At 38.3% G+C, this 26,257-nt stretch overlaps 1 protein-coding gene across 2 annotated transcripts in view; it reads left to right on the plus strand.

Annotated features, from left to right (window-relative positions):
• MAGI3 (membrane associated guanylate kinase, WW and PDZ domain containing 3) overlaps nt 1-26,257 on the plus strand; it is a 285,866-nt gene that overhangs the window by 233,982 nt on the left and 25,627 nt on the right. For both annotated transcript variants that reach the window (XM_055114114.3, XM_055114117.2), the window contains exons 10-16: nt 8,182-8,787; nt 10,014-10,045; nt 12,759-12,915; nt 15,503-15,594; nt 17,284-17,476; nt 20,099-20,287; nt 25,344-25,529. In XM_055114114.3, coding sequence (XP_054970089.2) covers nt 8,182-8,787; nt 10,014-10,045; nt 12,759-12,915; nt 15,503-15,594; nt 17,284-17,476; nt 20,099-20,287; nt 25,344-25,529 — 1,455 coding nt within the window. The remainder of the gene's footprint in view (nt 1-8,181; nt 8,788-10,013; nt 10,046-12,758; nt 12,916-15,502; nt 15,595-17,283; nt 17,477-20,098; nt 20,288-25,343; nt 25,530-26,257) is intronic.

The raw sequence follows: 26,257 nt of genomic DNA on the forward strand, positions 1-26,257 counted from the left end.
GTTGGTTCCAAGTCTTTGCTATTGTGAATAGTGCCGCAATAAACATACTTGTGCATGTGTCTTTATAGCAGCATGATTTATAGTCCTTTGAGTATATACCCAGTAATGGGATGGCTGGGTCAAATGGTATTTCTAGTTCTAGATCCCTGAGGAATCGCCACACTGACTTCCACAAGGGTTGAACTAGTTTACAGTCCCACCAACGGTGTAAAAGTGGTCCTATTTCTCCACATCCTCTCCAGCACCTGTTGTTTCCTGACTTTTTAATGATTGCCATTCTAACTGGTGTGAGATGGTATCTCATTGTGGTTTTGATTTGCATTTCTCTGATGACCAGTGATGGTGAGCATTTTTTCATGTGTTTTTTGGCTGCATAAATGTCTTCTTTTGAGAAGTGTCTGTTCATGTCCTTCGCCCACTTTTTGATGGGGTTGTTTGTTTTTTTCTTGTAAATTTGTTTGAGTTCATTGTAGATTCTGGATATTAGCCCTTTGTCAGATGAGTAGGTTGCAAAAATTTTCTCCCATTTTGTAGGCTGCCTGTTCACTCTGATGGTAGTTTCTTTTGCTGTGCAGAAGCTCTTTAGTTTAATTAGATCCCATTTGTCAATTTTGGCTTTTGTTGCCATTGCTTTTGGTGTTTTAGACATAAAGTCCTTGCCCATGCCTATGTCCTGAATGGTAATGCCTCGGTTTTCTTCTAGGGTTTTTATGGTTTTAGGTCTAACGTTTAAGTCTAATCCATCTTGAATTAATTTTTGTATAAGGTGTAAGGAAGGGATCCAGTTTCAGCTTTCTACATATGGCTAGCCAGTTTTCCCAGCACCATTTATTAAATAGGGAATCCTTTCCCCATTGCTTGTTTTTCTCAGGTTTGTCGAAGATCAGATAGTTGTAGATGTGCGGCGTTATTTCTGAGGGCTCTGTTCTGTCCCATTGATCTATATCTCTGTTTTGGTACCAGTACCATGCTGTTTTGGTTACTGTAGCCTTGTAGTAGGTTGAAGTCAGGTAGCGTTATGCCTCCAGCTTTGTTCTTTTGGCTTAGGATTGACTTGGCAATGTGGGCTCTTTTTTGGTTCCATATGAACTTTAAAGTAGTTTTTTCCAGTTCTGTGAAGAAAGTCATTGGTAGCTTGATGGGGATGGCATTGAATCTATAAATTACCTTGGGCAATATGGCCATTTTCACGATATTGATTCTTCCTATCCATGAGCATGGAATGTTCTTCCATTTCTTTGTATCCTCTTTTATTTCATTGAGCAGTGGTTTGTAGTTCTCCTTGAAGAGGTCCTTCACGTCCCTTGTAAGGTGGATTCCTAGGTATTTTATTCTCTTTGAAGCAATTGTGAATGGGAGTTCACTCATGATTTGGCTCTCTGTTTGTCTGTTATTGGTGTATAAGAATGCTTGTGATTTTTGTGCATTGATTTTGTATCCTGAGACTTTTGGCTTATCAGCTTAAGGAGATTTTGGGCTGAGACAATGGGGTTTTCTAGATATACAATCATGTCATCTGCAAAAAGGGACAATTTGACTTCCTCTTTTCCTAATTGAATACCCTTTATTTCCTTCTCCTGCCTAACTGCCCTGGCCAGAACTTCCAACATTATGTTGAATAGGAGTGGTGAGAGAGGGCATCCCTGTCTTGGGCGAGTTTTCAAAGGGAATGCTTCCAGTTTTTGCCCATTCAGTATGATATTGGCTGTGGGTTTGTCATAGATAGCTCTTATTATTTTGAGATACGTCCCATCAATACCTAATTTATTGAGAGTTTTTAGCATGAAGGGCTGTTGAATTTTGTCAAAGGCCTTTTCTGCATCTATTGAGATAACCATGTGGTTTTTGTCTTTGGTTCTGTTTATATGCTGGATTACATTTACTGATTTGTGTATATTGAACCAGTCTTGCATCCCAGGGATGAAGCCCACTTGATCATGGTGGATAAGCTTTTTGATGTGCTGCTGGATTCGGTTTGCCAGTATTTTATTGAAGATTTTTGCATCAATGTTCATCAAGGATATTGGTCTAAAATTCTCTTTTTTGGTTGTGTCTCTGCCCAGCTTTGGTATCAGGATGATGCTGGCCTCATAAAATGAGTTAGGGAGGATTCCCTCTTTTTCTATTGATTGGGATAGTTTCAGAAGGAATGGTACCAGTTCCTCCTTGTACCTCTGGTAGAATTCGGCTGTGAATCCATCTGGTCCTGGACTCTTTTTGGTTGGTAAGCTATTGATTATTGCCACAATTTCAGAGCCTGTTATTGGTCTATTCAGAGATTCAACTTCTTCCTGGTTTAGTCTTGGGAGGGTGTATGTGTCGAGGAATTTATCCATTTCTTCTAGATTTTCTAGTTTATTTGCGTAGAGGTGTTTGTAGTATTCTCTGATGGTAGTTTGTATTTCTGTGGGATTGGTGGTGATATCCCCTTTTATCATTTTTTATTGCATCTATTTGATTCTTCTCTCTTTTCTTCTTTATTAGTCTTGCTAGCGGTCTATCAATTTTGTTGATCCTTTCAAAAAACCAGCTCCTGGATTCATTAATTTTTTGAAGGGTTTTTTGTATCTCTATTTCCTTCAGTTCTGCTCTGATTTTAGTTATTTCTTGCCTTCTGCTAGCTTTTGAATGTGTTTGCTCTTGCTTTTCTAGTTCTTTTAATTGTGATGTTAGGGTGTCAATTTTGGATCTTTCCTGCTTTCTTTTGTGGGCATTTCGTGCTATAAATTTCCCTCTACACACTGCTTTAAATGTGTCCCAGAGATTCTGGTATGTTGTGTCTTTCTTCTTCTTGGTTTCAAAGAACATCTTTATTTCTGTCTTCATTTCGTTATGTACCCAGTAGTCATTCAGGAGCACGTTGTTCAGTTTCCATGTAGTTGAGTGGTTTTGAGTGAGTTTCTTAATCCTGAGTTCTAGTTTGATTGCACTGTGGTCTGAGAGACAGTTTGTTATAATTTCTGTTCTTTTACATTTGCTGAGGAGAGCTTTACTTCCAACTATGTGGTCAATTTTGGAATAGGTGTGGTGTGGTGCTGGAAAAAATGTATATTCTGTTGATTTGGGGTGGAGAGTTCTATAGATGTCTATTAGGTCTGCTTGGTGCAGAGCTGAGTTCAATTCCTAGGTATCCTTGTTAACTCTCTGTCTCGTTGATCTGTCTAATGTTGACAGTGGGGTGTTAAAGTCTCCCATTATTATTGTGTGGGAGTCTAAGTCTCTTTGTAGGTCACTCAGGACTTGCTTTATGAATCTGGGTGCTCCTGTATTGGGTGCATATATATTTAGGATAGTTTGCTCTTCTTGTTGAATTGATCCCTTTACCATTATGTAATGGCCTTCTTTGTCTCTTTTGATCTTTGTTGGTTTAAAGTCTGTTTTATCAGAGACTAGGATTGCAACCCCTGCCTTTTTTTGTTTTCCATTTGCTTGGTAGATCTTCCTCCATCCTTTTATTTTGAGTCTATGTGTGTCTTTGCACGTGAGATGGGTTTCCTGAATACAGCACACTGGTGGGTCTTAACTCTTTATCCAATTTGCCAGTCTGTGTCTTTTAATTGGAGCATTTAGTCCATTTACATTTAAAGTTGATATTATTGTGTGTGAATTTGATCCTGTCATTATGATGTTAGCTGGTTATTTTGCTCGTTAGTTGATGCAGTTTCTTCCTAGCCTTGATGGTCTTTACAATTTGGCATGATTTTGCAGTGGCTGGTACCGGTTGTTCCTTTCCATGTTTAGTGCTTCCTTCAGGAGCTCTTTTAGGGCAGGCCTGGTTGTGACAGAATCTCTCGGCATTTGCTTGTCTGTAAAGGATTTTATTTCTCCTTCACTTATGAAGTTTAGTTTGGCTGGATATGAAGTTCTGGGTTGACAATTCTTTTCTTTAAGAATGTTGAATATCGGCCCCCACTCTCTTCTGGCTTGTAGAGTTTCTGCCAAGAGATCCACTGTTAGTCTGATGGGCTTCCCTTTGTGGGTAACCCGACCTTTCTCTCTGGCTGCCCTTAACATTTTTTCCTTCATTTCAGCTTTGGTGAATGTGACAATTATGTGTCTTGGAGTTGTTCTTCTCGAGGAGTATCTTTGTGGCGTTCTCTGTATTTCCTGAATTTGAATGTTGGCCTGCCTTGCTAGGTTGGGGAAGTTCTCCTGGATAATATCCTGAACAGTGTTTTCCAACTTGGTTCCATTCTCCCCGTCACTTTCAGGTACACCAATCAGATGTAGATTTGGTCTTTTCACATAGTCCCATATTTCTTGGAGGCTTTGTTCATTTCTTTTTATTCTTTTTTCTCTAAACTTCCCTTCTCACTTCATTTCATTCATTTCATCTTCCATCACTGATACCCTTTCTTTCAGTTGATCGCATCGGCTCCTGAGGCTTCTGCATTCTTCACATAGTTCTCGAGCCTTGGCTTTCAGCTCCATCAGCTCCTTTAAGCACTTCTCTGTATTGGTTATTCTAGTTATACATTCGTCTAAATTTTTTTCAAAGTTTTTAACTTCTTTGCCTTTGATTTGAATTTCTTCCTGTAGCTCGGAGTAGTTTGATCGTCTGAAGCCTTCTTCTCTCAACTCGTCAAAGTCATTCTCCATCCAGCTTTGTTCCATTGCTGGTGAGGAACTGCGTTCCTTTGGAGGAGGAGAGGCACTCTGCTTTTTAGAGTTTCCAGTTTTTCTGCTCGGTTCTTTCCCCCTCTTTGTGGTTTTATCTTCTTTTGTTCTTTGATGATGGTGATGTACAGATGGGTTTTTAGTGTGGATGTCCTTTCTGTTTGTTAGTTTTCCTTCTAACAGACAGGACCCTCAGCTGCAAGTCTGTTGGAGTTTGCTAGAGGTCCACTCCCTACCCTGTTTGCCTGGGTACCAGCAGCGGTAGCTGCAGAGCAGCGGATTTTCGTGAACCGTTAATGCTGCTGTCTGATCGTTCCTCTGGAAGTTTTGTCTCAGAGGAGTACCCGGCCGTGTGAGGTGTCAGTCTGCCCCTACTGGGGGGTGCCTCCCAGTTAGGCTGCTCGGGGGTCAGGGGTCAGGGACCCATTTGAGGAGGCAGTCTGCCTGTTCTCAGATCTCCAGCTGCGTGCTGGGAGAACCACTGCTCTCCTCAAAGCTGTCAGACAGGGACATTTAAGTCTGCAGAGGTTACTGCTGTCTTTTTGTTTGTCTGTGCCCTGCCCCCAGAGGTGGAGCCTACAGAGGCAGGCAGGCCTCCTTGAGCTGTGGTGGGCTCCACCCAGTTCTAGCTTCCTGGCTGCTTTGTTTACCTAAGCAAGCCTGGGCAATGGCAGGCGCCCCTCCCCCAGCCTCACTGCCGCCTTGCAGTTTGATCTCAGACTGCTGTGCTAGCAATCAGTGAGACTCGTGGGCGTAGGACCCTCCGAGCCAGGTGCGGCATATAATCTCCTGGTGCGCCGTTTTTTAAGCCCGTCAGAAAAGTGCAGTATTTGGGTGGGAGTGACCCAATTTTCCAGGTGCCGTCTGTCACCCCTTTCTTTGACTAGGAAAGGGAACTCCCTGACCCCTTGCACTTCCCGAGTGAGGCAACGCCTCGCCCTGCTTCAGCTCGCACACGGTGCACTGCACCCACTGTCCTGCACCCACTGTCTGGCACTCCCTAGTGAGATGAACCCGGTACCTCAGATGGAAATGCAGAAATCACCCATCTTCTGCGTCGCTCACGCTGGGAGCTGTAGACCGGAGCTGTTCCTATTCGGCCATCTTGGCTCCCACCTGTTTAGTTTTTTTGTTTGTTTGTTTGTTTGAGACCAAATCTCACTCTTGTTGTCCAGGCTGGAGTGCAGTGGCAGAATCTCAGCTCGTTGCAACCTCCGCCTCCTGCGTTCAAGTGATTCTCCTGCCTCAGCTTCCTAAGTACCTGGGATTACAGGCGCATGCCACCATGCCTGGCTAATTTTTTTTCTTTTTTTGAGATGGAGTTTTACTCTTGTTGCCCAGGCTGGAGTGCAGTGCTGCGATCTCAGCTTACTGCAACCTCTGCCTCCCGGATTCAAGCAGTTCTCCTGCCTCAGCCTCCTGAGTAGCTGGGATTATAGCACATACCACCACACCCAGCTAATTTTTTGTATTTTTAGTGGAGACAGGGTTTCATCATGTTGGCCAGGCTGGTCTTGAACTCCTGACCTCAGGTGATCCACCTGCCTCAGCCTCCCAAAGTGCGGGGATTACAGGCGTGAGCCACCGCGTCTGGCCTAATTTTTTTATATTTTAGTAGAGATGGGGTTTCGCCATGTTAGCCAGGCTGGTGTTGAATTCCTGACCTCAGGTGATCCACTTGCCTTGGCCTCCCAAAGTACTGGGATTACAGGCATGAGCCGCTGCGCCTGGCCTGAGCCACCACGCCCAGCCAATGGCTTCTTAAACTCAAGAAATAAGGTGGTATTTAAAGATAGACTGACCCTGTCAAAAAGTGGACAAAGGATATAAACAGATACTTCTCAAAAAAAGACAATTATGCGGCTAACAAACATATGAAAAAAAGCTCAACATCGCTGATTATTAAAGAAATGCAAATCAAAATGACAGTGAGATATCATCTCAAGCCAGTCAGAATGGTGATTATTAAAAAGTCAAGAAACAATAGATGCTGGCAAGGCTGTGGAGAAACAGGAACGCTTTTACACTATTGGTGGGAGTATAAATTAGTTCAATTAATGTGGAAGACAGTGTAGCAATTCCTTAAGGATCTTGAACCAGAAATACCATTTGATCCAGCAATCCCATTACTGGATATATACCCAAAGGAATATAAATCATTCTACTATAAAGACACATGCACACGTATGTTTATTGCAGCACTATTTACAATAGCAAAGACAGGAACCAACCCAAATGCCCATCAATGATAGATTGCATAAGGAAGATGTGGTATATATACACTATGGAATACTATGCAGCCATAAAAAGGAATGAGATCATGTCCTTTGCAGGGACATAGATGAAGCTGGAAGCCATCATCCTCAGTAAACTAACACAGGAACGGAAAACCAAACGCTGCATGTTCTTATAAGTGGGAGTTGAACAATGAGAACACATGGACACAGGGCCGTGAACAACAAACACCAGGGCCAGTCGGGGGTTGGGGGACGAGGAGAGGGAGAGCATTAGGACAAATAACTAATGCATGTGGGGCTTAAAACCTATATGACGGGTTGATAGGTGTAGCAAACCACCATGGCACATGTATACCTATGTAACAAATCTACATATTCTGCACTTGCATCCTGGAACTTAAAGTAAAATTTAAATATATATATATATTTATATATATGATATATCATATATAAATATATATCATATTAAATATATATGATATATAATATATATACACATAATATATATGATATATATAATATATATGATATATATGAGATATATATCATATATATGATATATAAATATATATGAGATATATATAAATCTATATATATATCTGGGTGGAGGAGGATTTCTGGCTATAGGGGCTATAGGAACTTGACAGGATTCTTGCTGAATGCAGGCTGAGGTGATCAGGTAATCACCTGGAGAATGGTGGGGAATGAGGACTTAGATCATATATCAAGAGTGGGTGATTCTGGCTAAACCAACTTAGCAGGATTCCTGCTAAAGCTGGGCTCTGGAGGACATGCCAAGGATGAGGCCTACTGAAAAAAGAGCTCAGAGGAACCTGTCTAGAGTTTGGTTAAGGACAGCGTCTTTTTCAGTGTATGTATATATACATACATACAGATATATAAATAAAATTAATTTATTCAAAAAATATAATACAGTTTGTACAAGTAGTCAGTGGAGTTATTTGCTTCTGTACTAAATACCTACTGCAATGTGCCTAGCTTTGCATGGATACTTAGATATGACTCAGAGGGTATACTAACAATGATAATATAAATTATCAGGGGTTTTTTTTTAATGATTCACTTGAGCTTGAAGTCAAAATTCTTTGCTACTGAAATAAGTAGGATTTTAGACATTTATACATACTTTTTAGAGAGGAGTTAGAAAAGGGAGAAGGTCTGTGTTAGAAATCTATCTTTTCAGCAGTTAATAGAGGTTTCCAAAATTCAAATTTAGTTGCTAAATTGTAGTTATTTTTGCCCCTCTAGCAAAAAAATTAACTTATTTGTTGATTTTAATATTTTTAACATGATTATGTTTTTCCAGGCGATGTTATTGTAGACATCAATGGCAACTGTGTCCTCGGTCACACTCATGCAGATGTTGTCCAGATGTTTCAATTGGTACCTGTCAATCAGTATGTAAACCTCACTTTATGTCGTGGTTATCCACTTCCTGATGACAGTGAAGATCCTGTTGTGGACATTGTTGCTGCTACCCCTGTCATCAATGGACAGTCATTAACCAAGGGAGAGACTTGCATGAATCCTCAGGATTTTAAGCCAGGAGCAATGGTTCTGGAGCAGAATGGAAAATCGGGACACACTTTGACTGGTGATGGTCTCAATGGACCATCAGATACAAGTGAGCAGAGAATATCCATGGCATCGTCAGGCAGCTCCCAGCCTGAACTAGTGACTATCCCTTTGATTAAGGGCCCTAAAGGGTTTGGGTTTGCAATTGCTGACAGCCCTACTGGACAGAAGGTGAAAATGATACTGGATAGTCAGTGGTGTCAAGGCCTTCAGAAAGGAGATATAATTAAGGAAATATACCATCAAAATGTGCAGAATTTAACACATCTCCAAGTGGTAGAGGTGCTAAAGCAGTTTCCAGTAGGTGCTGATGTACCATTGCTTATCTTAAGAGGAGGTAAGTAAAAGCACAACATAGAAAAAGTTTCAGTGTTCAAGCATTTATATCTACTGATTGTCTTTCCTTACAGTTTAGAATGTGTTTTCCCAGCAGACTTAAATAGTAATTAGTGTGCATTTTCCTTAAGGTTCTGTCTGATTGTTTCCATAAGCAGTATCTTTTTCATCAGTTTTAAAAAAATTATTAGTGATTTCATTCATGTCCATTATGGATTTATTTCCCTCTGTATTCTTTTGAAAATCTGATTCATGGCTTTAATGATTAGAGAGAGTCACAGCATTGTGATACTTCAAATGAAATACATCCTCTTAATTTCATTTCTCTGTTGATGACAGTAATAGAAATTGACTCTTTCAACCAATGGTGCGTCATCTGGACCTCTGTAATGCACCAAAGATGTTTTGAAAGAGCTAGCATCTCTGTGGATAAGTAAAATGTTGGATGGTGTGTTAATCTGTTCTGCAGAGGCAATCATGATAGTATGTGCTCATAAAGTTTTTATCTTAAGCTCTAGTATCTGTCTGTAAATGTTAATTAAACCACACAGTGCTTATGTGAGAGAAATATAATTTTTATTTTCCAAGGTCATCAGCTGACATGAACTCCTCCCAGACATTTACAAATTCAGTTCCAAGGAATAATCACAAAGTTTAATTTTAATATGCTTTCTTAAATCCATACTTATAAGTGACTAGTATCTTAAAGAATAAAAGCCACTTACTCTTTTATCTCTCTGGATTTTACTTTTCACTATTGAGGCAAACGAGCACTTCAGCTTCTTTGGGAGTTGTTTCTTAATCTCGTTTCTTTGATTCACATGGGTTTCTTCTCTGAGTGATGGTGGAATGTGCTCCAAGTAAGGTAGAAATCTCTTTGTGAGTGCTTGAGAGTAATCCAAGGCTTCAACAAGTATAACAAAGACACCAAAGTTCAATGTCACACAGGTTTGATGTCAGTTTCCTGCCTTGCCACTTACTGGTTCTTTGGTATAGGAAAGAATCTTAGTTTACCTTCTCTGTAAGATGGTCATAACATTTGTGCCTTCAGATTGTTATAAAAATGAAATGAGATAATATATGTATAATGCCTGGTACATAGGAGGTTAGACACAGAATTTACTAGTGTACTAAAAGTTGAAGCTAGTTTTATCGTAAACATTAGCAGTATTTGTGATCTGGGAATGCATCCTCTGGTTTTAAACTTTGGCTCATTTTTTTTTTAAGGTCCTCCTTCACCAACCAAAACTGCCAAAATGGTGAGTATACACTGGTCCTCAAATCTTTTCCCCAACACACTGAGAGAGATGCCACATTCCCCTCTGTAAGAGGAGCTCACTGTGGTGATGATTATCGACTGGGAGAAGTTAGGAGGCATGCTGCCCTTGGCTTGTATTTATTAGAAACTAGGGAAGCGTTTGAAAAAGCCCGCTAGTGAGGAGATGTGCTCCACTGGTTAAGTATTGCAACTGGAGGATTACTAAAGGCCTATTGTACCAATAATCCTGTTCTCTAAGTTATAAAATGTGAACACATTAAAGAACCAACCTAGAGGTCTTTTTACTTTTGTGTTTCAGAGAAACAAGGTAGGAAGGACCTAAATGTTAAGACAGATGATAAACTATTACATCGTCTTGCCCCTGCCTGAAGAGAAGACGTACTAGTTCACATAATTTTGTGGGGACTATAGATATGCATGCACCTTTAGATAATCTTCTTACTTTTAAGACTAAATTCGGCTTCTTTTCTTATTATTTATTTTTTATTTATTTATTTTTTTTTTGAGACGGAGTCTTGCTCTGTCGCCCAGGCTGGAGTGCAGTGGCGCTATCTCGGCTCACTGCAACCTCCACCTCCGGGGTTCAAGCGATTCTCCGGCCTCAGCCTCCCAAGTAGCTGGGACTACAGGTGCACGCCACCACACCCAGCTAATTTTTTTGTATTTTTAGTAGAGACAGGGTTTCACCATGTTGGCTAGGATGGTCTCGATCTCTTGACCTCATGATCTGCCCGCCTCGGCCTCCCAAAGTGCTGGGATTACAGGCATGATACACCACGTCCGGCTGACTAAACAAGACTTTCTAGAGTAATTGTGGCCTTCTATGCTAAATTTGCTTGTTGTCAAAGTGAAAGACCTGAAACAGTGTCTTCTTTGGCATTCTTCTAAATAATCACGTAGCCTGTTCAAGGACCTGTGCAGAGAATAAGAACTTTAAAAAGGAGTGCATCAAATACTGCTGTTGTGGAAGAAACTCTACAAGGTGCACATTTGTAGCTATTTAAATATCCACAATGTTTTGGATATAAAGACAATTTTATTTAAAATTCTGATTTAGTTCTAGTTTGCTCATTTGGAGTCTTTTATCTCAAAATCAAAACATGGCCTTCCATAACCATAAACTATAGACGGTTATATTAAATGAATTAGTTCTTTCTAGCCCACCAAGTAGGAATCCTCTGCAAATTTGCTGTTTTATAGATTAAAAAGAATCCCTCAGCTTCTGGCCTTTTTTTTTTTTTTTTTTTTTTGAGACAGAGTCTCACTCCATCACCCAGGCTGGAATGCAGTGGTGTGATTTTGGCTCACTGCAGCCTCTGCCGCCTAGGTTCAAGCAATTCTTGTGCCTTAGCCTCCCAGTAGCTGGAATGACAGGTGCACGCCACCACACGCAGCTAATTTTTATATTTTTGGTAGAGATGGAGTTTCACTACATTGGCTAGGCTGGTCTCAAATTCCTGACCTCAGGTGATCTGCCCACCTTGGCCTCCCAAAGTGCTGGGATTACAGGCATGAGCCACTGCGCCCGGCCAGCTTCTGCCCTTTTCATTGACTGCTTATACTACTTGGGTCCAGTGTGAACAGAAATTGTTTTTGTCCATTCAGTTCAAATTGCACTGTATTCTACATTTCTCTGGTTCCTCTAGTAATCATTTTTAACTCCTGTGCCACCATATTTATTTCATAATGGATGCCACTGCAGTCGCAGTGGCCCTAATGCTTTATAATTGATGGAAGGGTCTGATGAACTTTAACCGCCTCTGACAGAATGCTAAGATGTATGGGGAAGGGTAGGAGACTACTGTTAGCTTCTCTGCCTTCTCATTGGGTCTGGGTGATTGAAGGGTCCCCTCTAGCACAACACTTTGTAGTGGCTGACCCCTGATTACTCCCTGACAGACTGGTGCCCCTGCATTCTAGTCATTGTTAATGATCACAAACATCTATAATCTCCCTCTCCTAACAATAATCCAGGAAAACAAGCTGGTCTCAAAACCATATTTCTTAGGCCATTTATTGGATTTCATTGTTAACATTTTATTAAATAAGTCATTTTGCTTGGCTGTTATCTTGGGAAAGTTCTATCTGAATAGGAAAAATATCAAAATATGCTACTATGCTTTCCCTTATCTAATTGTCTTGCATGGTACATTTTCTCTTAATATATGTGAATTGGCCAGACAGGGTTTTCACAGTGCCATCTTTATAACCTAAATTAGAGTTAACCTCTCCTGTTTTCTTAGAGAGAGTATTATCTTAAACATCTTCCTTAGAAATTAAACTCAGTGAATGGGAGGTGGGCCGTGCTAAGAATTTTATGAAGATATTCTCTGAATCTCCCTCTTCCTTTACTTAGAAGTGCTGCCTTGTGTTGTATTTCTATTTATCTTCATCTCAAAGTCAATTTGTGTCTTGGTGGTGGAGAAAAGGGCAAAATTGTTTAAACATAGGACTAACTAAGGCTCTTCAGTTGATATTACTATAAACTTTTTTCTAATTTAAGTTAAATATGTTTCAACCAAATACACATTGCTATGAAAATGAATTCCTGTAACTGTAAATCTGCTGTGTCTTTGATCCTGCCACCTATACAACTATAATCAGTTGACATATCCATTTCAGATATCAGTTTTATGAATTAATCAACCATCTGCTTTTTAAAAAATACTAAGTAAGGCTCTTTTCCATTTCAGAAAACAGATAAAAAGGAAAATGCAGGAAGTTTGGAGGCCATAAATGAGCCTATTCCTCAGCCTATGCCTTTTCCACCGAGCATTATCAGGTCAGGATCCCCAAAATTGGATCCTTCTGAGGTCTACCTGAAATCTAAGACTTTATATGAAGATAAACGTAAGTAGTTGTGGAATATTTCAGGAGAGCATATAATGAGATAAATTTGGATTTATTTTAGACTAGGACCTTCCCATCTTTCAGAAGCATATTGAAAAGTTATTCCTTCATTACCATTTTAATAGAACTCTGGACTTCTTCCATGTATATTCAACATTCACACATTCATTTTTTTCAAAATCATGCTTTAAGTGCTAGTTATCTACCAGATGCCATACTAGGTAACCAGAATACAGAGATAAATAGGTTACATAGGACCTGCACCCAAAAATATTATTAGAACTAAATGGAAAAAGACAAATATGTAATCAAATAGTATACAAATAAGTACACATAATAAGCCTAACAGGTACAGTGATAGAAAGATGAAATGGATAAATTGGGATCCAAAGAAGGAATATTCAGTTTTATCAGTGTGGGCAGTAGGAAGTGTCAGGAAAAGCTTCATACTGGAAGCAAAGCTTTAACTAAGTCATCAGGGATGAAAAAGTGTCTTTGAGGAAGATAAAAGGGAAAGATAGAAGGAATAGCACATGCACACTGGCCTTGCATGACTTGAGCTCTGCAAGTAGTTCACTTTCGCTTGGTGCAGTTGGCAAGGAAAGTCACAGAGGAGAGCAGGAACAGATTGAGGAAGGCCAATGATGCCCTTCCAAGGGAGCTGGAGTTGGTCATATAAATAACAGAGAACCACAGAATGCCTTTAACTATAAGGAAGGCATAGTTTTGTGTTTTAGAAAGGTTTTTCTGGCAGGAGTATGAAGGATGAATGAGAGGTGTATGCAATTTGAGGGAGGGTGTGCAATTTGAAGAAGAAACTAAAGAGTTGACTCCTTAAAGGAGTCCAGCTGAGAGATAAAAAGAGAGACTGCATAAGGCAGAAATTCATGCATGTTCCTACTAATTCACTTACTAATGATAAATCTTTTCCAAAGTAAAATTGCAGATTTGAGTAGGTATAATTTTTTAAAATTTATTTGTTCTTAGAAAGAGATGTAAATCTACCTTGGAAAAGATATGTACAAGTGGAATATATGTATAGTTGACTTAATGCTTATTTAACTAGTTGCAGAAGTACATCTTGATAATCCCAAGCCATATTCAGAAAGATGAAAACCAGTTGTACGCCCAGCAAAGCAATAATTTAAATTAGCATAACTATGTAGAATCCCTTTCTTCATACTTTCCATTCATAGCCTGATACATTATTAATACTGGTATAAACTCTGCAGTCCCATCAGGCTTCACCCATAAAATAAGTGAGTTGAACTGATGACTCTTTTTTTTTTTTTTCCCTGAGACAGAGTCTTGCTCTGTCACCCGGAGCTGGAGTGCAGTGGCACAATCTCAGCTCACTGAAACCTCTGCCTCCTAGGTTCAAGCAATTCTCCTGCCTCAGCCTCCTGAGTAGCTGGGACTACAGGCGTATGCCACCATGACTGGCTAAGTTTTGCATTTTTAGTAGAGACGGGGTTTCACCATGTTAGTCAAGCTGGTCTCAAACTCCTGACCTCGTGATCCGCCCACCTCGGCCTCCCAAAGTGGACTCTTTTAATCTCTAAAGTTCTACAATTTTAATAGGAAGTATATATCAAAAGATACTGCTTCTATAGAATATTATCAGGAATTTACTAATCTCACTTTTTACATAGTTCCCTGACATGTTTATTTCTTCTCTCTTTACAGTAAATACTTCTTACCTATAAATAACATTAATATTTTCCCAAAGAAAAAATTTTAGTCATGAAATAGATTTTTGTGACTTAATATTCTTTTTTTTTTTTTTGAGATGGAGTCTTGCTCTGTTGCCCAGGCTGGAATGCAGTGGCACGATCTCAGTTCACTGCAACCTCTGCCTCCTAAGTTCAAGCAATCCTCCTGCTTAATATTCTAAGGAATACAACCTACCCTTTGAGGGTAGGACAGTATGAGTTAGGAGATTAGACCCTGGAAATCAACCTGGATTTAAATCTTAGCTTCACCACTTGCTATGTGACAATGGCCAACTTACACCCTCAGTTTTCCCACCTAGAAAATGGGGCTAATAATAAATGTTAGCTCTTAATTATTTTCCTTTAAAATGCTATCATTTTGCAAAACTAGGCTAGGTAAGTAGTTCATATGGAATACTTTTCTGAGAGAAAGGTATTAGCTTGAGAGCAGGAATAAGGTATTTTACAGGCACTCTATACAGGAGCGCCTATACAGATTTAATGTACCTTACCCAAGTGTTAACTTAGGTCATTTGCACCTGTCAAATATCAAACTCAAGTTTGATCATTCTGAATTCAACATTGTTATATTGATTGGACAGCATTAGAAGTTAATGGCAGTGTAATACTGAGTATATGGAAGTGAGAGTAAATGTTTCTAAACAGTCTTCATACAGTTTTGTTTAGAGCTCAAAACAAGGATTTATAGTTGAATTGTGTGTGTGTTACACTCTTGTGCAAATTTTCCATATTAAAAAGTTCTGAGATTATAGTTTATTGAGTTACTCTATAATATCCTACTAAATACTGAACTTTGTTTTGTTTTAATCCTTTTAAAATAAATCACAGTATTTATATTTTCTGATTTTCCTCAGCACCAAACACCAAAGATTTGGATGTTTTTCTTCGAAAACAAGAGTCAGGGTTTGGCTTCAGGGTGCTAGGAGGAGATGGACCTGACCAGTCTGTAAGTGTCACTTCTTTGGAACATGGCTGTTTCCTGTTCAAACGTTTTGAGTGGTGATTTGGTGGATTATGGTGTGTTTTAAGTTTTTTTTTTCTCTAACAGTTTCATTAATATGAAGAATAACTGCATTTCTATTATTATCATAGTCCCTCAGTTATTGTGGTGTAGCTGAGGCTAAAAACTGTGGGTAAAAACTGAATATGTCAGCTGCAAATTAGACAGTGATTAATTTATTTACTTCTCTGTGTGAATAACTACATAAAGCTTATTTTAAGTTTATATTTTCCTTTGCCCTCATTAAACAGAGTCTAAGACATTTTCCTTCTCTAAGAAGCCTATAATCCCATGTCCTCTTTCCCACTATTACTCTATCTTCTGGATGCTCCATAAATGGTTGGCATGAGCCAGTGCATATTGTTTCACCTCATCTTATTAATAGGTTGGCATTTTCATGCTCAGTACTTTGCATGTCATTTCATCTGTTACCTTTGAAACTAGAGGAATATAAAATAATTAATATTTTTGTCCAGAGGCATAAGGGTTATATTTGCAAAGCATTTGAAGTCTAGGATTTTGTTTACACATGATTCTCACATAAACTTGTTTTAGAGAACAAATGTAGCGGGTTTTGTTTCTAAGTTTTGCTCTCGGTTTGAATAACAAAGAAGTAATGTGTTCTGTAGCATGTTTAAGAACATATTTGCATTTTATTTTATGTAATATCAATATATTATATATCAAAAAATATGGTTGGAAGTTAGGTGAAGAACAATAATCTTTAAAAATTACAGGCTTCTTATTTCTGAATAGAACATTTGATTTATGTAGTATAAATTTGTTCTAATTGGTCATATTGGTTACAGTTACAACAGTCATTGGAGACACATAAAGCTTAAGGCAGGTTGCCCTATGTAGAACAAATACTAGATACTTTAATTGTTCTTGGTGGTATTTGTATTTTTGTTTTATTGCTTCCTATTTTGTTGATACTCATAATGTTCACTTAGACATTTTAAGAATTTGTCTCAAACAACTTAGAAGAAACCTTTCTTTTCTCTTAAATGTCAGATTTTAGCAGCTCTGAAACTAGCCTAAACATTCAGGATTGCCTAATTATAGGATTCTAATGCTGGTGAGCAAAATGAACCAGATTTGTTCACCTAGATGCAAGTGAAGCTTCAGGCCACTCTGTTCCCGCTGAGATTTAGAAACAAGAAATGTCTCTGTGCTGTGTATATTGAACTTGTACCGTTAGTCATATGTGATGGGAGTACCGTTGAGAATGATCCCAGTTGCTGTAAACAGTATGTAGAAAATCTTGCCTGATGACATTGAACAGACTTTTAATAGCTACTCTGCAGATTTATATTTTCTGAGTTTAGTGTTTTGTTTCATTGTAATGATAGGGATAATGGTTGTGCTTTTTGAGTTATCGAACAACTTTGTATTTTCTATTTTCTTTGTACACAGCCCTGAGGATCTATAAGGGATTACATAATACAATGTGGTTATTTGAAGTGCCATTTTGGAGAATGGGCACTTTCTCAGATAATACCTTTCTAAAATATAACTGTTTTCATAGTTGAACTGCAAAAATATGTTGGTTTGCACAATGCTAAGTTAGGAATTCCTTAACTCTTCAGCTAAACTTTACACTGTGGACCAAACTGTACTTTGTTATCTTATCAGATATATATTGGGGCTATTATTCCCCTGGGAGCAGCTGAGAAAGATGGTCGGCTCCGCGCAGCTGATGAACTAATGTGCATTGATGGAATTCCTGTTAAAGGGAAATCACACAAACAAGTCTTGGACCTCATGACAACTGCTGCTCGAAATGGCCATGTGTTACTAACTGTCAGACGGAAGATCTTCTATGGAGGTGTGTGAACTTGTTCCCGCTCTGAAAAGTTAAAAAAGAAACAAAGATACTAGTCTACTTCCTGTGTAGTTTTGCAGGTTATTTTATTACATTCAGTAGTATCTAAGATAACCCATTTGGTGTGATCCAGGGCCTCACTGTGGAAGGCTATGCAAACACAAAAGGATTCAGAAATAATACTACTATAAAAAAATAAATTTTGGGCTTCTATATTAAGATTATTTTCATATATTGATGCATTTTGCAAATGTATTATAGGTGGGAGTATTGATTTAAATCCAGTTTTGTTTTGTTTTGTTGAGTTGAGTTAGAGTCTCACTCTGTCACCCAGGCTAGAGTGCAGTGGTATGAGCTCAGCTCATGCAACCTCCACCTCCTGGGTTCAAGCGATTCTCCTGCCTCAGCCTCCTGAGTAGCTGGGGTTACAGGCACACACCACCACACGGCTAATTTTTGTATTTTTAGTAGAGACGGGGTTTCACCACATTGGCCAGGCTGGTCTCGAACTCTTGACCTCAAGTGATCCACCTGTCTCAGACTCCCAAAGTGCTGGAATTACAGGCGTGAGCCACTGTGCCCAGCCTAAATTTGTTTGTTTTTTTTTTAAATAACAAATACAAAATTATTTAGTCATACCAAGATATCCCACTAGCTGAATATACAAAGATTTTTGGATCCCAGTGAAATCTGAACTACTAAAGGAAAGTAGGATGTTTCTACTTGAGAAGTTTTAGTATAATTTAACATTTATTGAGGCTTACTATGTCCTAGATGCATGGATTATTTTATTTAATCTTCACAACACTATGAGGTCATTATCTAGTTCTATGATTACTCAGAGAAAGGTTGAGAAACAAATAACTGGTAAGAGGTAGGGCCTGGATTAAAAGTTGCAGTTTAATTCAGAGATCAGGGTTTAAACCATAGCATTAGGATATGAATATCTCTTATAGTTTCTCGCCAGTAGCTTTATGAATAATTAAATAGAAATTCTTATAAGTGAATTCTTTCCACTTTAAAATTAAAAAAATACAACTCTGTAGCACAAGAATATAAGCCTCATGAAGGTATGAATTTTTATTTGTGTAGTTATCTGCTGTAAGCTCGGCACCTAAAAGAGTGCCTGTCTGGTACAAAGTGGACATTAATAAATGTTGTTAATTGGATGAATATTTACATCACTCTTAAAAATGAGGCACTGTATTTTTTATTGCAACATTCAAAGTAAAGGCCTGCCTCCTTTGGTAAATACCAGGCATTTAGAATGCATATAGATTGTAATGCAGTACTGCCTCAATTTGGTTGTGTTGGAGGCCAAATGTAACTACTTACAGTAAAATTGTGATGTTATACAACCTACGCTCTTCCCTGGAAAGAATCATGAAGAAGTTTCGTAGTAGTTTGGTATTATTGGAGACATTTTAGCTAATACATTCTAACTATGCATTTTGAAAAAAAAAAAAAGAAAAAAACATATTTTTAAAACCATGTGAATTTTCAGCCAGAAAGAGACCTTATAAATATGGACATGACTGCAGTGTGTTGTGGTTATTATTAACGATGGTTTGTACCAAATTATGGCAAAAAATGTGCCCTTTTTAAAAAATCAGTTAGGACTTTGTGTCATTCTCAAGTTCTGATGTCATCCTTGAAGAGCAGAAAAAGGTGTAGGTTAATTGGCCATTTGTCAGGAATTTCATATGACCCTGTCTATGCCCAGAAGTGTTTGCTATTCATGTGGACAGCTTGTTATGTGTCCCAGCAAGTTGAGGGGTGGAGGTTGGGGAGGTTGAAGGCTGAGAACTGCTAATGATGAACTCATCTTATATCATCACTCAGGAAACTGCAGTTGCAAAACACATCATATAAGACAAATCCTGTACAGGTAGCAAACTGTTATAATGGGGCAGCATTTCTGCCCTGATGCTTTAACCTCTAAGACAGACATCAATGAATATCAGTCACTGAGCTAAATTATATTTATAATTGATTTTAAAAGGAAGTTCATGTGTCATTCCTCATTATGTGTTTCATTAAAATTATTGGTCCATGTTATAAACCTTGATGGAACTAAAACAGTTTTAGGAAGAATTTTTTTACTATCAAATCTCACAGAAACTTTGAAAAGCTTCCTTTAAAATGAGATCATGAGGTCAGGAGTTCGAGACCAGCCTGGCCAATATGGTGAAACCCCATCTCTTCTAAAAATACAAAAATTAGCCGGGCATGGTGGTGGGCACCTGTAATCCCAGCTACTCAGGAGGCTGAGACAGGAGAATGGCGTGAACCCAGGAAGCAGAGGTTGCAATGAGCCGAGATCGCGCCACTGCACTCCAGCCTAGGTGACAGAGCAAGATGCCATCTCGGGGGGAAAAAAAATGAGATAACATGAGATTGTATGTATTTTTCAGTAATCCACTCTGAGTATTTGGGAAGTCGGATGGACTGCTGTTGCCTACATCTGCACTCAGATTATACCCGAAGCTCACATGTGGGGCTGCTTTTCTATTCTTTATGTTATTAGAAACTGAATTTTTCTGTGAGAGGCTTAGCATAAAAACACTTTAGTCACCAGAAATTATGATGTTCCAGACATATCAAAACTGATCATGTTTATTACAGAAAAACAACCCGAGGACGACAGCTCTCAGGCCTTCATTTCAACACAGAATGGATCTCCCCGCCTGAACCGGGCAGAGGTCCCAGCCAGGCCTGCACCCCAGGAGCCCTATGATGTTGTCTTGCAACGAAAAGAAAATGAAGGATTTGGCTTTGTCATCCTCACCTCCAAAAACAAACCACCTCCAGGAGGTAAGGGCTATTGTATCTTATTGTCTCTCCCTGCAAGTCCAGTTTTCTGAGGCTCCCACTGGAGTTTATGAAATAATTAGGAGCTATGTATAAAATGCCTTAGGTACTTATCTTTTTAAGAATGGTGAATACTTTCCTTATTTTCAAAATTAGGTAATTTGAACCGAACCTTCCAGGCTTCAAGTTTATCTATTATCTCACATTCTATAAAATATTTAATAAGTCTCAGTAGCTCCATTTGCATCAAGGTTATACTGAAGACAGTATGTCATAGATGTGGATTTAATGAAAGGTATAATGCTGACTTTTAAGAAAATGGGGACATAGGTTTTGAAAATTAGGATAAATCGTGTATGTAGAAAATAGAGACTAGAAGCAATTGAGAAGAAGCAAAGCAGATTAACAGAAAAATCTTGACCCAAATATGTCGTAGATATTTTATGTTATTATTTAATAATAATTGCCATAGTCCAGCTATAAATTACCCTTGTTGAATGATAAGAGGCATACCTTTTATAAATGTTTCGTTGAAAGGTAAAAATTTTGTCAACAATTGGAAAATGGATCTAAATATCTTGAACCAAGTTTAACAGAATATTCTAATCCAGAAGATGAATGTATTTATATCAGTTCCATGATCAAAGGAGGAATTACATCTGATATATTCAGGGCTGTTACGATTCAGCAAATGAAATATTTGTCTTGATATTTCTATAAAATAATAATTTTTAATATAATTATAAAATCCAGTTGAATATGAGAACCAGCTCCAAGTCAAATAATAAAAATCTTTGACCACATGAAAATGTGCCCTTGCCTTTACAAGTCAGTTTGATTATATTTTGAACAGTGAGATCCTTTTAGACCAAGTGGTTGCTAAAACCTTAGTTTAAAAAAAAGAAAACACTTTTAGGAAAGTGTTGTGAGCCAAATCAGTTTGCAAAAATCTTGCTAAAATTAATGGAAATGTATAAGGGAAAAAGAGTCCATGACATGGATGAGTTATTGCTATAGTATTAGGTCACTGCTCACTGATACTAGTTTCCATTTTCCCAAAGCAGTTGCCATGGAAACACTTGGAACTGGAACTGTCACTGATGCTGTGAGGATGATAATATGGCCTGTGTCAGAAAAATGAAAGGAAAGCAGCTTTTAGGTGGTTTTCATGTTGTATCATTGGAATCAGTATTTCCAAAAACAGATAACCATTTAGGATAATGATATTGTCATTCTCGTAACATACAATAACACCAGGCATTCAGATTAACTAAAACAGTGAAAGTATTACTCTAGTAGATAGATGCTAACCACTTTCTATATTGAAGATATTCCCTTTCTAGCACTACAGAAATTTGGGGAAAGTCTCGTGTTCACTATAAAACTAAGCTATGTAGAGGAATTCAGTAAAATAAGTTTCATTGCTTAAATACATTTAAGCATATTTTTACATTTATTTATATTTAACATTTATGTTATATTAAATTTTAATATATTAAGTATTTTTATTTGTATATATTGGTAAATTTTTAAAAATTTAAAAATCTTTAAGTAGTTTTATATTTCGTTGTTTCAATCATTTTTTACTATTGTGATGGTTTTACCTATGGAGATACTTCATCTCTTTAAGATAGTGTCATTAAGTGTTGTGTTTTGTAATCCAACAAACTTGGATTCAAGTCCTGCTTATGTCTTTTAATAGCTGTCTGATCTTGGGCAAATTACTTTCCCTCCAAGAACTCCAGTTTCTTCCATAAAATGAGGATGATAGAGACACTCCCTGTCTCATGAATGTGAGGATTAAAGGAGACAGGGTATGTGAAGCCCTTAGCCAAGGCCTTCAGTAAATGTTAGCTGCTGTTGCTTGTTGTAACTTCTGCTGCCATTGTTATCATCATCATTATTTAGAAAATTGTCACCGTCTCTTAACTTTTCTTTTAAAAAAAACTTTTAAAAGTTCATCAATACTTAATAATGAGATAGGAAAGAAAGCCCAATTAAAATGTAAGATTGAGGCAGCAGCTAACATGTGGCAGGAGATGAGTATTTGCAGCTCATTAATTATCAGGCTGAATGGTAAATTAGGCTCAGGTTGTTGATGAATTTTATGTAAAGTACTTGAGATTTTCAGTCATGGTGTAAAACCAGAATTGATAATTTCACTGAAATGCTAGTTAATAATCTCATAAAATGTTGAGGCCTGAGAGTATTCTTGTTAGAATTTTATTTTTCACATATAGACAGAAAAAGGGTCCTGGGGAAAGCTCCAATGAGGAGTTTTCACTCACAGAGACTGAACACTTGCTGCAAACTGTATGACAGAGAAGGTTTGGTTCAGAAAGGAGTTAGCACAGGTGGAAAGGCAGGAAACCTGTCTCAGAATAGATCATTATTTTCTTTTTCTTTTTTTTTTTTTTGAGACAGTCTTACTCTGTTGCCCAGGCTGGAGTGGAGTGGTGTGATCTCGGCTCACTGCAACCTCTGCCTCCCAGGTTCAAGTGATTCTCGTACCTCAGCCTCCCGATTAGCTGGGATTACAGGCATGTGCCAACACACCTGGCTAATTTTTTTTGTATTTTTAGCAGAGACGGGGTTTTGCCATGTTGGCCAGGCTGGTCTCAAACTCCCGACCTCAGGCAATCCACCCACCTTGGCCTCCCAAAGTGCTGGGATTACAGGCATGAGCCACCGTGCCCGGCCAGATCATTCTTTATGGACCTCATCTCAGGTATTTTCTGATGACGTATGTCTCAAGAAGAGTTCCTAGTAGCATCTGTGGTACCAGTTATGGAATTCTGAGTTTCTCTACTGTTGACTTTTTCAAAGATCAGGGATCCAGGTCTAGCATCCTCACAATTTGTCTAAGTGCTGAATGAATGGAGTACTTAGAAAAGGCCTCTATTTAAGATTAAGAAGACTCGGCTAGTTTTTGCTTTACTAGTACTTCAGAGCTTTTAGTGTTATTCCTTCTTATCATGTAGTTTTCAGTTCTGGTTGCAAAGGATTTCTTTGAAAAGGGAACATTTCCAGTTACTGTTCTTTGTTTTCCTGAAAAGAAATGTTTTAAGAGCACTAAAGTGATCTCAGGATCTAGACAAGCCAGGCTATGAGACAGATTTAGGCCAAAGATGAATGAAGATGGATAAGTTGGCTTTATGGCAAATGCCTGTAGACTTTGTGTATCAACAAAAACAAGGCAGGACTGAAGGCTTTTCCCTAGCTATGTGAACTCTAAGGGGTTACCTTGAACAGTTTCCCAGTCCGTTTAGAAATTGTTCAGAAGCTACCTTTCTACTGGTCTGTTTGCTATTTTTAACTGTTCTGGTGACACTGCTATAAATACTAAGACAGTAACAATCTGCTTTTACCTTCCCTTACCCAGACAACCAGCCCTTTAGGAAGTTGTATACCACCATGCACCAGTTCTTTTTACCACATTGCTCACAGACTGAGAAAGGGGACCACTAAGATTTCAGAGATTAATTCTATTTAATGCTTTCCCAAGTCTGAACAAACTCCTTTTAGTGAGCCAAGGAACTGAATGATTTTCTTCTCAGAGTATCTAGAAAGAACACTATGTTTGAGTAAATCTTTTGTAAGGAGAATAACTGAGATATTGATTTAGAAGGTCACCACAGGGCCACCGTATGACCTGCCGTATGTTTCTGGTGTGCCACCTGTTGTAGAATTAGTGAATCAACTCATAATGCCTGATATGACATGGCCCTTTCTGCACTGGCATTTCTCTAATTACGTTGTTTGTAAGGAAAATAGAATAATAAGTGCTTGACATAATTCAGAGCTAAAAGGCACTTCCTTCCAACATTGACTTACTCTATTTTAAGATAAAATCTGCCACTGTGTATTCCTAGAAGAGCCAGGGCACTGTCTGTAGGGAAATAAATCATCATCAAGAATAACATTTCTACTCCAAATGAAGGTCTATTTAAATGTCCCTTACATACTCCTAGATATGATTCAGAAATACTAGTAAGGAGCAGGTTTTACTATGGAAATTAAACATCATTCACAGTGCCATTCAAAAATATGAATTATCCCTATTCAAATCAGTCAGTAGTCAGCAGGAGCCCACATACCTGATAAGTTTAAAGTTTACTGACCTAGGCTAGGAAATTCTCAGAGAACATAGAAGGAACATTTGTTTCCTAATACAAATGCTGCCTGTTGCACGGTGGAAAATATTTTGTTTGACAAGGTTTCCTGAATATCTGAGAACTCATTTCAAGCTATAATAATAGCAGAGTATCTTAATAGTTAGTCCAGGAAGGCTCTTAGCATTATAAGCTAGAGATACAGTAGAGCTACACAGAGCATCTTTGCAATTGTATTAGACTCAGCTTTGTGTATTTGGTTTAGAATTTGATCCATGAGTCAAGTAGTCTTAACAGTTAACATTTAATGTTCCAATTCCACTCAGATTTTCAAATTTTAAAAAGAGCCAAAGACATAAATAAGAGGAATTAATTTACATGTGGAATTAAGTATGATTCATTTTAATTGTCAGTCATTTCACTGTACCTGAATTTCTGACCAATAACTACCGAGTGCTAAACCTGAGTTTGACCTGCATTTATTTACAAGGTTCCTTATGGGAGCAAGTGCCCCTTTAACAGAAGCAAAGATAATCTTATCGTAGCAGTTTTTAAAATAGCTAAAAACTTGTTGCAGCTTAAATGGCCAACAATAAACAATGAGACATCTGATCAGTCAGGTGGTATCAGTGAGATTAGTAGCTCTTAAACAGAACAATTACGATGAGAATGTAAAAATTAGAAAAAGGTTTCTGGTAGGTAGAAAATAGCAAAGAGGTTTATATGCTATGATTACAACTGTGTAAAGAGTATTTATGCATGTGGGCAAAAGTGAGAAGTATGAAAATAGTTCCGTTTGGATGCGATGATGACGTGTGGTACTTTTCTGTTATGTTTTTAAATAATTTTCTTGGATGTTATGTTGAATTTTAAATGACGTTGATTATAAATCTAACACTAGCAGAAATCTTAAATAATTGAAAAACCTGGGTTTTTTTTCCCCATAGTTATTCCTCATAAAATTGGCCGAGTCATAGAAGGAAGTCCGGCTGACCGCTGTGGAAAACTGAAAGTTGGAGATCATATCTCTGCAGTGAATGGGCAGTCCATTGTTGAACTGTCTCATGATAACATTGTTCAGCTGATCAAAGATGCTGGTGTCACCGTCACACTAACGGTCATTGCTGAAGAAGGTAAGGAGCCAGTAGACGCGCCTGCCCCAAGCTGATCTGAGAGGCACAAAGCCTGTGTGAGGCAGTGGCCTCCTCCAGCACTGCCAGAATCACTGCGGGGATATAACTGTGTATGCACGCTGGAGTCTTATTCTTCCCCTTTTCAATTTAATGGACTTAAAAGACAACTTATTATAAAGTTGTCAGCAGCTCAAGAAAAATAATCCAGCTAGTGAGTGTGGACCGTTTATTTCTGTGCTAGAGAAGCAAGCACCCAGAAGTGAAAGAGACTGGTAGTACTTTTCAGATCTTATTTTCTTAAAATAATGTCTTAAGTCTTCGCTTAAGTGAGAGAAAATCCTTTAAACAGTTCAAAGAAAGTCACTGTTGATATCAAGTCTTTTATGTCAGGCCCATGCCACAGTGTGCCTTTCCTTGGGGACAGGGCTTTGTTCTGGGCAGCCGCTTTGTAAACAGGGTAAAGGAGTGTGTGGGAATGGCTAGTAAGTGGGGCATAAAACACATACTGGCAGCCCTGGAGTCTCCCAAACATGTTTAATGTCTTGCCTTGCTGTAAAGCTGCCTTTTGATCATTAAGAATTTCTAATTAGGAACCATCTTTAGCCAGTCCATATTCTTTGTGAATTACAGCATAACCACTATGTAATGCTCTCATTTTTCCTGATTTTGCAAAACTAACAAGGAGAAGCCAAAAACAGAATTATGAAGGATCAGTCTTTGATGTTAAA

Source organism: Pan paniscus, chromosome 1 (genome assembly GCF_029289425.2).
Source record: "Pan paniscus chromosome 1, NHGRI_mPanPan1-v2.0_pri, whole genome shotgun sequence".
NCBI lineage: Eukaryota > Metazoa > Chordata > Mammalia > Primates > Hominidae > Pan > Pan paniscus.